This window comes from Scyliorhinus canicula, chromosome 17 (genome assembly GCF_902713615.1).
Source record: "Scyliorhinus canicula chromosome 17, sScyCan1.1, whole genome shotgun sequence".
In the NCBI taxonomy this organism is placed as follows: domain Eukaryota; kingdom Metazoa; phylum Chordata; class Chondrichthyes; order Carcharhiniformes; family Scyliorhinidae; genus Scyliorhinus; species Scyliorhinus canicula.
Genome location: NC_052162.1, coordinates 113889017 through 113901503, shown reverse-complemented (window position 1 = coordinate 113901503; position 12487 = coordinate 113889017). Strand labels below are relative to the sequence as shown.

The 12487-nt window shown below is 46.9% G+C and overlaps 1 protein-coding gene across 1 annotated transcript; it reads left to right on the top strand.

Annotated features, from left to right (window-relative positions):
* Nucleotides 1-3023: 3023 nt before the first annotated feature.
* On the top strand, nt 3024-9328 carry LOC119952176 (zinc finger protein 235-like). Its single transcript, XM_038775777.1, has 2 exons — nt 3024-3421; nt 6858-9328. The coding sequence occupies exon 2, from the start codon at nt 7215-7217 to the stop codon at nt 8307-8309; it is 1095 nt and encodes a 364-aa protein (XP_038631705.1). The 5' UTR covers nt 3024-3421; nt 6858-7214; the 3' UTR covers nt 8310-9328.
* Nucleotides 9329-12487: the final 3159 nt, after the last annotated feature.

Genomic DNA, 12487 nt, shown 5'->3' with positions numbered 1-12487 from the left:
GCTCAGCCCCTGCCGGTATCCAATGGCTGGCTGCTGCAATTGAAATTGACAAATCTACTCACCAGCTGAAGTATCCCAGCTCCCGCCGAAATCCAACTGACTGCAACCCCTGCAAAGGTAAGTAATTTAAACTTACCACTCACCTCCCGATAGGCTCAGCCCCTGCCGGTATCCAACGGCTGGCTGCTGCAATTGAAATTGACAAATCTACTCACCAGCTGAAGTATCCCAGCTCCCGCCGAAATCCAACTGACTGCAACCCCTGCAAAGGTAAGTAATTTAAACTTACCACTCACCTCCCGATAGGCTCAGCCCCTGCCGGTATCCAATGGCTGGCTGCTGCAATTGAAATTGACAAATCTACTCACCAGCTGAAGTATCCCAGCTCCCGCCGAAATCCAACTGACTGCAACCCCTGCAAAGGTAAGTAATTTAAACTTACCACTCACCTCCCGATAGGCTCAGCCCCTGCCGGTATCCAATGGCTGGCTGCTGCAATTGAAATTGACAAATCTACTCACCAGCTGAAGTATCCCAGCTCCCGCCGAAATCCAACTGACTGCAACCCCTGCAAAGGTAAGTAATTTAAACTTACCACTCACCTCCCGATAGGCTCAGCCCCTGCCGGTATCCAATGGCTGGCTGCTGCAATTGAAATTGACAAATCTACTCACCAGCTGAAGTATCCCAGCTCCCGCCGAAATCCAACTGACTGCAACCCCTGCAAAGGTAAGTAATTTAAACTTACCACTCACCTCCCGATAGGCTCAGCCCCTGCCGGTATCCAATGGCTGGCTGCTGCAATTGAAATTGACAAATCTACTCACCAGCTGAAGTATCCCAGCTCCCGCCGAAATCCAACTGACTGCAACCCCTGCAAAGGTAAGTAATTTAAACTTACCACTCACCTCCCGATAGGCTCAGCCCCTGCCGGTATCCAATGGCTGGCTGCTGCAATTGAGACATTCTGGCCTTTGCTTCCCTGGTAGCCCGGGGACAGATACTATTAGCTTGGACGGACTCAAAGCCCCCAAAGTCGAAGACCTGGCTATCAGCCAGCTTTCTCTGTCTGGAGAAAATCAAGTTCGCCTTGAGAGGGTCACTGGAGGAGGTGGCAACTGTTCGTTGACTTGTTTGCAGAAAATTAATCGTCAGCAAAGGGGGGGGGGGTAGTTTAGCTTAGAGTTTTGGGTTAATAAAGGTGGGACCTGCAAGGGAGGTAACTGGCTTTTTTTTTGCACTATGTTTATAGACTTATGTATATTGTGTATTTTGTTGTTGTTGTAAAACCAAAAAATACCTCAATAAAATGTTTTTTTTTTAAATGAGATAGACCGATTTTTGTAAATCAAAGATATTAAGGGATATGGGCCAAAGGCAGGAATATGGAGTTCGGTCACAGATAAGCCATGATCTCAGTGAATAGCGGGACAGGCTCCAGGGGCTGAATGGCCTGCTATGTTCCTAAAAGTTGTAAATCTCCATCCCACACACTCTTCCTCCATTCTCACTCTGCTGTATCTAATATTCACCCTCCCAATGTTCCTGAAGGTGCTGATTCAGGCTGTGTGACAGATCCCAGCACACTGCTTTATAATAATAATCTTTACTGTCACAAGTCGGCTTACATTAATGTTGTAATGAGGTTTCTGTAAAAAGCCCCGATTCGCCACATTCTGGCACCTGTTCAGGTACACAGAGGGAGAATTCAGAATGTCCAAATCACTGAGGGGCTGGTTTAGCACAGGGCTAAAAAGCTGGCTTGTAAAACAGATCAAGGCCAGTAAAGTGGGTTCAATTCCCGTACCAGCCTTTCTGAACAGGCTCTGGAATGTGGCGACTAGGGGTTTTCACAGTAACCTAATTTGAAGCCCACTTGTGACAATAAGCTATTTTCATTTCATTTTTCATTTCACCTAACAGCAAGTCTTTCGGGACTTGTGGGAGGAAACCAGAGCATCCCGACGAAAGGCACGGGAGAATGTGCAGACTCCGTACAGACAGTGACCCAAAGCCGAGAATCGAACCAGGGACCCTGGAGCTGTGAAACAACATCGCTAACCACTGTGCTACCATGTGCTTCATGACAGAATAAATAGGAGCTGCATTTGGCCCATCACGACGGCTCAACCTTTCGTTGAGATAATTGGCCCCACTACCTCAGCACCATTTTCCCAGGTTATAACCCGACAGGAGGCCAAGGGATCTGCAACCTCAGATTCCCTCAGGCCACACCCGAGTACAATCTACCTGGATGAGGCGGGAAGAGCTACCCCCTTAACCCAGGGGCCTTTGTGACATAAACATCTCGGCTCAAGTGTGGGTCGGAGACAAGAGATCCTTTAGGTGACCGCCGGGCCAAGCACATTGGAACCACCCAGGGTTTCTGCCCAAAAGCCTGGTCCCACTGCCTGTGCGAGGTCTGCACATTCTCCCTGTGTCAAGCTGAGGGAGCAAAGGATGTCAATGTCTTTCAGAGAGAGAGAGACCTGAGCCAAGCTTTGCAGAGTCTGCACCCTCCCTGGATTCACTTCCTTTCCCTTCAGTTGCTGCAAGTGACCAATTGAAGGTGAGAATGAGAAAGGAAATGGAAAGGGGCAGAAAAGAAAGTGTTTTACTCACAGATGTTGGAGACAGGAGGAAGTTTCAGTCGGTGTGAAGCTCAATCTTCATTCTCACAAAGCCATCGTGCTGATTGGCTGGAGGACCAGAGTCCTTCCAGTCCTCCTAATCTTACCATTGGTCAATCCGTCAGCAGGAATGATGTGGAGATGCCGGCGTTGGACTGGGGTGAGCACAGTAAGAAGTCTTACAACACCAGGTTAAAGTCCAACAGGTTTGTTTCAAACACGAGCTTTCGGAGCACGGCTCCTTCTTCAGGTGAATGTTCACCTGAAGAAGGAGCCGTGCTCCGAAAGCTCGTGTTTGAAACAAACCTGTTGGACTTTAACCTGGTGTTGTAAGACTTCTTACCGTCAGCAGGAAGGTCAGGGGGTGGGCGCTCCACCGCACATGCGCAGCCCCGGGCCGGGGTCAGAGGAAGGTCACTGACTGGGTTGTTCCCCCGGCAGACCTGCAGTACCGACCGGCGGCACCGAGCAGTGAGTCTCGAGGCTCTCGGCAGCTTGACCAGGCCGCACGGAAAGAGCTGAAGCGGCTCCCTGACTCCCTGTCGGAAGGGAAGCCGCGCCCCTCCCGCCAGACACCCGCAAATGTCAATATTTTTATTACTTTTGTTTTCACCATTTTTCAAACATTGAAAGCAGCAGAAAAACTGGCGGGAAATGGGCCCAGAGAACAAGAGATATTGCCGCAGAAATACAACAAGACATTGAGAATTCATTCAGAACAGGATCTCTGAGGGAGCAGAGCCTCCAGATCAAATGGCAGCAATTCAACAACCAGTCAACATGTTGACATAGTAAGTGGGGAAAGAGGGTTCGATTCTAGACAAACAGGAGGATCACAATGCAGCTCACACACCCCAAAGTATTAGAACCAAGGAACAAAGAAAAGTACAGCACAGGAACAGGCCCTTCGGCCCTCCAAGCCTGTGCCGACCATGCTGCCCGTCTAAACTAAAATCTTCCGCACTTCCAGGGTCCGTATCCCTCTATTCCCATCCTATTCTGTATTTGTCAAGATGCCCCTTAAATATCACTACCGCCCCTGCTTCCCCCACCTCCTCCGGCAGCGAGTTCCAGGCACCCACTACCCTCTGTGTAAAAAACTTGCCTTGTACATCTCCTCTAAACCTTGGGGAAAAGTCTCTGATTATCCACTCTGTCTGTGCCCCTCATAATTTTGTAGACCTCTTTCAGTTCGCCCCTCAACCTCCGCTATTCCAGTGAGAACAAACCGAGTTTATTCAACCTCTCCTCATAGCTAATGCCCTCTATACCAGGCAACGTGCTGGTAAATCTCTTCTGCACCCTCTCTAAAGCCTCCACATCCTTCTGGTAGTGTGTTGACCAGAATTGAAAACTATACTCCAAGTGTGGCCTCATTAAGGTTCTATACAGCTGCAAAATGACTTGCCAATTTTTATACTCAATGTCCCGGCCAATGAAGGCAAGCATTCCGTATGCCTTCTTAACTTCCTTCCCCACTTATGTTGGTAACTCCTGAATGACCCTCTTATGGATTGAACTGATCTCTGCATCTTCCCGACTGTTGTTAGCACTATACTCTGTTTGCTTCACACTACGTCTATGTATTTACATTGTGTATTTATTATACGTCCTATGTTTTTTCATAAATGATCTCTCTGGACTGTCTGCAGAACAATACTTTTCACTGTCCCTCTGTACACGTGACAATAAATATAAACCTAATCTATATTACATAAATTGTATTAAGGCCTTGTCCTCTTATCGACTATTAATTTTTTTCAGGAGTTCTGGCAAGTTTTGTTTTAATGTTTTTATTCTCCATTTTCACATTTTCATTCAAAATTTACACCCCCACCCACAAACAGTGAACGGTAATAAATACAAAATCAATCCCCTTAACAATAACAACAATCCCATCCTCCCACCACCCCAAACAACGGCCCACCTGTCAATATATACATCCAATAAAACAAACCCTCCCACGGTGGAAACAAAAAACAAAGGAGAAAAAGAAAAAGGAGTCCGGTCATCATAGAGTCCACTCCCCCACTTTCTCCTAATCTTGTTAAATGTTTCTTTAAATATTCTCGACTGATCTTCAGTTGTTTGACCCATTAACAGATCTCCCCAGTTTACCGTGGACAGTCTCCGTCTCATCCCGTTAAAGTCAGCCTTACCCAAGTCTAAAATTCTACTGTCTGTAACGTGCTTTTCACTTTCAAACACTACACTGAATTCAATCATGTTGTGATGACTATTTGATCAATGTTTGTGCAGTTAGGCTACCAACTGAATTAGGGTTATTACTCATAATTAAATCTTTTTTCAAATAAATTTAGAGTAACCCAATACTTTTCTTTCCCCATTTAAGGGGAAATTTAGCATGGCCAATTGACCTACCCTGCACATCTATTTGGGTTGTGGGGTGAGACCCACGGGGAGAATGTGCAAACTTCACACAGACAGTGACCTGGGGCGGGATCGAACTCGGATCCTCGGTGTCGTGAGGCAGCAGTGCTAACCACTGCACCACCATGCTGGCCCTTATAACTAAATCTAATATTGCCTGTCCCCTTGTTACATCTGGAACATATTGCTGCAGGAAACTATCCCAGACACATTCCAGAAATTCACTCCCTTTCTGACAGGTGCTTGTCTGCCTCTCCCAATCTGTGTGTCAGTTATAATCCCCCATTAATACTACTCTGCCTTTGCTACACACTTGCTTAATTTCTGCCTTTATACAATTCTAGCACCTCAGAACTGCCACCAGGGGGCTCGATACTCAACACCCATTACAGTTTTAGATTGTTTTCTTCCTCCGTTCCACTCCTATGGTCTCCACTGGATGCTTTCCCCTCATTGTTTCCTCCCTCACCAGTGAGGTGATAGTATTTCTGATCAGTAAGACTGATCCACCCCCTCTGCCATATTCTCTGTCCCTCCTGTAAACTTTATAACCGGTATATTTAGTTCCCAGTCCTGACCATCCTGCAGCCAAGTCTCTGTAATAGCGACAACATCATAATCTTCAACTTGCATTTACGCCTGCAGCTCGTCTAGTTTATTCCTTACACTCCGTGCATTTGTCAATAGAACTCTTAATCGGGCTGTTCCCCCTGACCGCTCCCTCAGCACTGCTTGTTTGTTATTTGCTTGTTTGTTATTTGCTTGGTTGTTATTTGCTTGTTTGTTATTTGCTTGGTTGTTATTTGCTTGTTTGTTATTTGCTTGTTTGTTACTTTTCACTTTTGCTTTAACCAGTATACTACTTGTAGTTTTGCCATGAGCTGCAATTCCTGATGTTAGGTTCTTGACTACCTCCCTATTTATCCTTTCCACGTGGACACTGGTCCCAGATCGGTTCAGGTGGAGACCATCCCAACGGTACAGATCCCTCCTGTCCCAATACAGATGCCAGTGCCCCATGAAATGGAACCCCTCTTTCCCACACCACTCCTTTAGCCACGTGTTTACTTCCCTAATTTTCTCATCCCTAAACCAATTTGCACGTGGCTCAGGGAATAATCCAGAGATTATAATCCTTGGGACCTGTTCCTTAATTTTGTTCCTAGTTCCTGATATTCCCAAACAGGTCCTCTTTCCTGGTCTTGCTGATGTTGTTTGTCCCAAAGTGGACCCCAACAACTGGATCCTCCCCCTCCCTCTCCAATATCCTTTCAAGCCTGTTAGAGATGCCCCTCACCCTGGCACTGGGCAGGCAACATACCCTGTGGGACTCTCGGTCCTGCTTCCAAAGGATGTTATCAGTTCCCCTAATTATAGAATCCCCGACAACTACCACTTCCTCCCCCCGCTTGAATGGCCTCCTGTGCCAGGGTGCAGTGGTCAGCCAGCTCATGCTTCCTACAGTCACTGCTCCGATACCCTGCCCCTCCGAGCCCGCTCCCTGGAGACTCGGCTGTGAATCCCCGAGATGCGGTTTCTGTCCTCACAGCTCCGAAACTCCGTCCTTCCGAGCCCGCTCCCTGGAGACTCGGCTGTGAATCCCTGAGATAATGTTTCTGTCCTCACAGCTCCGAAACTCCGTCACTCTGGGTTTGTTCCCTGGAGCCTAGGCTGCGAATTCCCAAGATATGATTTTTATACTTACTGCTCAGATACTCGGACCCTCTGAGTCCACTCCCTGGGGACTAGGTATGGGGAATGAGGAAGGAAAGAATGTTCTATACAAACTAGAATTTCTGTACTGACAGTGATGACTTTTGTAAACTCCTTTTACAGGAGATCAGAAGAGGAGGAATTACAGACAGAAATCTCAAAAGTCACATCTCGGTCTGACAGAGCCACTCGATTCATTGGGATCTGAATATCATTGGCCTTTCAAACCAAAAGAATAAATGCTTGCCCGACCTGTCAGCATCAAAAGATTTGAACCATCAATGTGGCTGGAAAAGCACCGAGGCACAAACACCCGAGTGAGAGTGTTCCAGAGCACTGACTGTGGAAAGAGCTTTAACCAGTTACACAGCCTGAAAACACATCACACCATTCACAGCGGGGGGAGACACCACGTGTGGTGTGTGTGGATAAGGCTTCAACATATGGTCCAAACTGGAGAGACAAGAGGAGACCCAAAACATGGAGAAACCGTGGAAATGTAGTGACTGTGGAAAGGGATTCAGATCCCCATCTGTGCTGGAGATTCATCGACGCAGTCACACTGGGGAGAGACCGTTCACCTGCTCTGCGTGTGGGAAGGGATTCACTCAGTTCTCCCACCTGCGGGCACACCAGCGAGTTCACACTGGGGAGAGGCCGTTCACCTGTTCTCACTGTGGGAAGAGATTCACTCGGTTATCTGACCTGAATAAACATCAGAGAGTTCACACTAGGGAGAAACAGTTCACCTGCTCTGTGTGTGGGAAGGGATTCACCGAGTTATCCAGCCTGAAATCACACCAGCGAGTTCACACTGGGGAGATGCCGTTCACCTGCTCTCAGTGTGGGAAGGGATTCGCTCAGTTATCCAACCTGCGGATACATCAGCGAGGTCACACTGGGGAGAGGCCGTTCACCTGCTCTCAGTGTGGGAAGGGATTCGCTCAGTTATCCAACCTGCGGACACACCAGCGAGTTCACACTGGGGAGAGGCCGTTCACCTGCTCTCAGTGTGGGAAGGGATTCGCTCAGTTATCCAACCTGCGGATACATCAGCGAGTTCACACTGGGGAGATGCCGTTCACCTGCTCTCAGTGTGGGAAGGGATTCGCTCGGTCAGACAATCTACGGACACACCAGCGAATTCACACTGGGGAGAGACCGTTCACCTGCCCTCAGTGTGGGAAGGGATTCACTGATTTTTCCAGCCTGCGGAGACACCAGCGAATTCACACTGGGGAGAAGCCATTCACCTGCTCCCAGTGTGGACAAGGATTCAGTCGATTCGCCCACCTGCGGGTACACGGACAAATTCACACTGGGGAGAGGCCATTCTCCTGCTCTCAGTGTGGGAAAGGATTCACTCAGTTATCCAGCCTGAACTCACATGAGCGAATTCATACTGGGGAGAGGCCGTTCACTTGCTCTCAATGTGGGAAGGGATTCACTCAGTTATCCAGCCTGAACTCACATGAGCGAATTCATACTGGGGAGAGGCCGTTCACTTGCTCTCAATGTGGGAAGGGATTTTGTGATTCATCGCACCTGCTGAGACACCAACAAGTTCACAAGTGATTACAGGGGTTGGAATCTGCTGTTATTGTTTCTGCTCTCAGTTACACCCAGGACGGAATTTTGTTCATTCTGACAGTTGGTCAATGGGGAGGGTGGGAGGATTTCTTTCTGTTGGACTGGCTGGTCTCACAACTTTTCCTCCAGTGGCCTGATGCTCTTTGAGCCTTGTTGCGAATACCTGGTTCTAAATTTCACAAGAATCACAGAGTGAAAGAGTGTCTGGAGGTTTGAAGATATTTAGTTCCCATTTCTGTTTGGAACCCCCCAAAGCATGCCACGTTGTCATGAAGATGGGCTGTGGTGGTTACATGTTTTTTAAAAAAATTATCTGCGTATTTCCTCACCTCGGTATGTGAGAGGCAAGTTGTCTGAGGTGGATTGGGAAACTGATGGGAGACAAGGAATAGCTAATATTTAAGGAATTATGTACACATTTACCATGGGGTCAATTAGCTCAGTTGGCTGGATGGCTGGTTCATGATGCAGGGCGACTCCAGCAAGAGACCGGCTTAAGTTATCCATGAATGCCTTCTCAATATTGCCCCTCATCTGAGGTGTGGTGACCCTCAGGTTAAATCACCACCAGTCAGCTCTCTCACTCTCAAAGGTGAGACCAGCCTCTGGGCCTTTTGTGACTTTAATTACATAAATGAAATGAAAATCGATTATTGTCACAAGTAGGCTTCAAATTAAGTTACTGTGAAAAGCCCCTAGTCGCCACATTCCGGCGCCTGTTCGGGGAGGCTGTTACGGGAATCGAACCGTGCTGCTGGCTTGCCTTGGTCTGCTTTCAAAGCCAGCGATTTAGCCCAGTGAGCTAAACAGCCCCTGTATACAACATATATAGATATATAGATTCCTTTATGATCAATAATCCAACAAGAAAAGTGATGCAATTGTGGGTGACAAGAAAAGTTAAACATTCCATTAGATCAAAGGGAGAGGATCATAAAGTGGCAAAAATAGTAGCAAGTCCGAGAATTGGGACCTTGTTTTAGAATTCAGCAAAGGAGGACCAAGAAACTGATAAAAAGAAAACAGGAGGACAAACTGGCGAGAAACATAAACAACTGGAGTAGCTCCAATAGGAATGTGAAAAGGGAAAGATCAGTAAAGACCAATGTGGGTCCATTCCAGGCAGAGACAGGAGAGTTTATAATGGGGAATAAGGAAATGGCAGAGAAACTAAACAATGTGTCTGTCTTCACGGAGGAAGATACAGAAATTGTCCCAAATACGCAAGAGAACCAAGGGACTCGTGAGCATGAGGAACTGAAAGAGATTAGTATTGGTGAAAAAGTAGCACTGGAGAAATTAATGTGGTTGAAAGTTAATAAATCCCCAGAAGCTGATGCTCTACATCCCAGAGTGTTGAAAGAGGCGGCTGTAGAGATAGTGGATACATTGGTGATTATCTTTCAAAATTCTATAGATTCTGGAATGGTTCCTGCAGATTGGAAGGTAGTAAATGTAACCCCACTATTTAAGGAGGGAGAGAGAAAATGGGGAACCACAGACCCATTCGCCTGACATCAGTAGGAGGGAAAATGCTACAGTCTATTATAAAGGATGTGATAACATATGAATTAGGAACAGGCGTAGGCCACTCGGCCCCTCGAGCCTGCTCCACCATTCACAGCTGATCTGATTGCAACCTCAACTCACATTCCTGCCGACCCCACGATAACCTTTCACCCCCTTGCTTATCAAAATCTACCCAGCTCTGCCCTCAAAGGTCTCTGCTTCCACTGCCCTTTGAGGAAGAGAGTTCCAAAGATTCATAATCCTCGGAGAAAAAAAGTTCTCCTCTGCCTTAAATGGGCAAGTTATTACTTTTAAAGTGACTCCAATTTCTAGATTCTTCCACAAGAGGAAACATCCTTTCCAAATCCAGCCTGTCGAGGCCCCTCAGCATCTTATGCGGTTCAATCAAGTCACCTTAACTCCATCGGGCACAAGCCCAGCCTGCCCAATCATTCCTCATAAGACCAACCTCCAATTCCAGGTATGAGTCCAGTAAACCTTCTCTGAACTGCTTCCAACACATTGACATCATTCCTTAAATGAGAGCAATACTGTACACAGTGCTCCAGATGTGGTCTCACCGATGTTCTGTATAACTGAAGCATAACCTCCCTACTTTTGTATTCAATTCCCCTCACAATAAACAATAACGTTCTATTAGCTTTCCTAATTACTTGCTGTACCTGTATACTCGCCTTTTGTGATTCATGCTCTTGGACACCCAGATCCCTCTGAATCTCAGAGCTCTGCAATCTCTCACCATTTAGATAATAAGATATGGACTGACCCCATTAGCACTTCACCCATGTATGCTTCATCCGATGCCAGTGCTTATGTGGTTACATTGTATACCTTTTGTTGCCTTATTATGTATTTTCTTTTCCATTTTCTTCCCATGCACTTAATGATCTGTTAAGCTGCTCGCAGAAAAATACTTTTCGCTGTACCTCGATACACCTGACAATAAACAAATCCAATAAGCTTCCTTTTTATTCCTGGTGCCAAAATATTTCAATTTTGCATTTTCCCACATTATTCTCCTTTTGGCAGATCTTTTCCCACTCACTTAACCTATCTATATCCCTTTGTAGTCACCTTATGTCCTTATCACAATTTATTTTCCTACCCATCTTTGTATCATCGGAGCAGGAGTTGGCCATTCAGCCCATCGAGCCTGCTCCACCATTCAATATGATCATGGCTGATCATCCACTTCACTGCCTTTTTCCCCTCACTGTCCCCATATCCCTTTGTGTTATTGGATTTTAGAAATCTGCCAGTCTCTGCTTTAAACACACTCAGTAACTGAGCTCCCACAGCCCTCTGGGGTAGAGAATTCCAAAGATTCACAACCCTCTGAGTGAAGAAATGTCTCCTCCGAGACTGGTCCTAAGTGGCTTCCCCCTTATTTTGAAATTGTGTCCCCTGGTGCCTCACGGTAGCATGGTGGTTAGCATCAATGCTTCACAGCTCCAGGGTCCCAGGTTCAATTCCTGGCTGGGTCACTGTCTGTGTGGAGTCTGCACGTCCTCCCCGTGTGTGCGTGGGTTTCCTCCGGGTGCTCCGGTTTCCTCCCACAGTCCAAAGATGTGCAGGTTAGGTGGATTGGCCATGCTAAATTGCCCGTAGTGTAAGGTTAATGGGGGGATTGTTGGGTTACGGGTATACGGGTTACGTGGGTTTAAGTAGGGTGACCATTGCTCGGCACAACATCGAGGGCCGAAGGGCCTGTTCTGTGCTGTACTGTTCTATGTTCTATGGTTCTCGACTCCCCAACAACCAGGGGAAACATCTCATCTGCACCTTCCCTTTTTGTTCCTTTCAGTATTTTATAAGTGTCAGTGACATCACCTCTCATTCTTCTCAACTCTCGAGAATACAGACCCAGTTTCCCCAATCCCGATTCATAAGACAGTCCTGCCATCCCCGGAATAAGTCTGGGAGAGAACATTTCCACTGAAATTATCCACAAAAGCTGAGGAAGGACATTTATTTTAGCCTGGATAGTAAATAGTGTTTTACCCCACTAAGGTAGATCTAAACTAAATACATTTGTTTCTGTTCCTTTGAGTCTACAGCAGAGGGCCAGGCCAGTCGGCTCAATTGGTCTCTGTCAGTATTTATGCTCCAATGAGCATCCACCCATTTTGCACATTTTCCCCATGTCTACGTGGGTTTCCTCTGGGAGCTCCAGTTTCCTCTCACAGTCCAAATATTTGCAGGTTATGTGGATTGGCCATATTTTTAAAAAATAAATTTAGAGTACCCAATTATTTTTCCAATTAAGGGGCAATTTAGCGTGGCCAATCTACCTAATCTGCACATCTTTGGGTTGTGGAGGTGAAACCCACGCAGACACGGAGAGAATGTGCAAACTCCACACGGACAGTGACCCAGGGCCGGGATTCGAACCCGGGTCCTCAGCGCCGTAGGCAGCAATGCTAACCATTGTGCCACTGTGCTGCCCTTGGATTGGCCATATTAAATTCCCCCTTGGTGTCCAAATCCAAAGATGTGCAGGTTAGCTTGAGGGGTGATTGGGATAGGACAGCGGAGTGTGCTTGGGTGGAGCACTCTTTCAGAGGCTTGGTACAGACTTGATGGGCCGAATGGCCTCCTTCTGCACTTTAGGCATTCCATGAATCTTTTTTTAA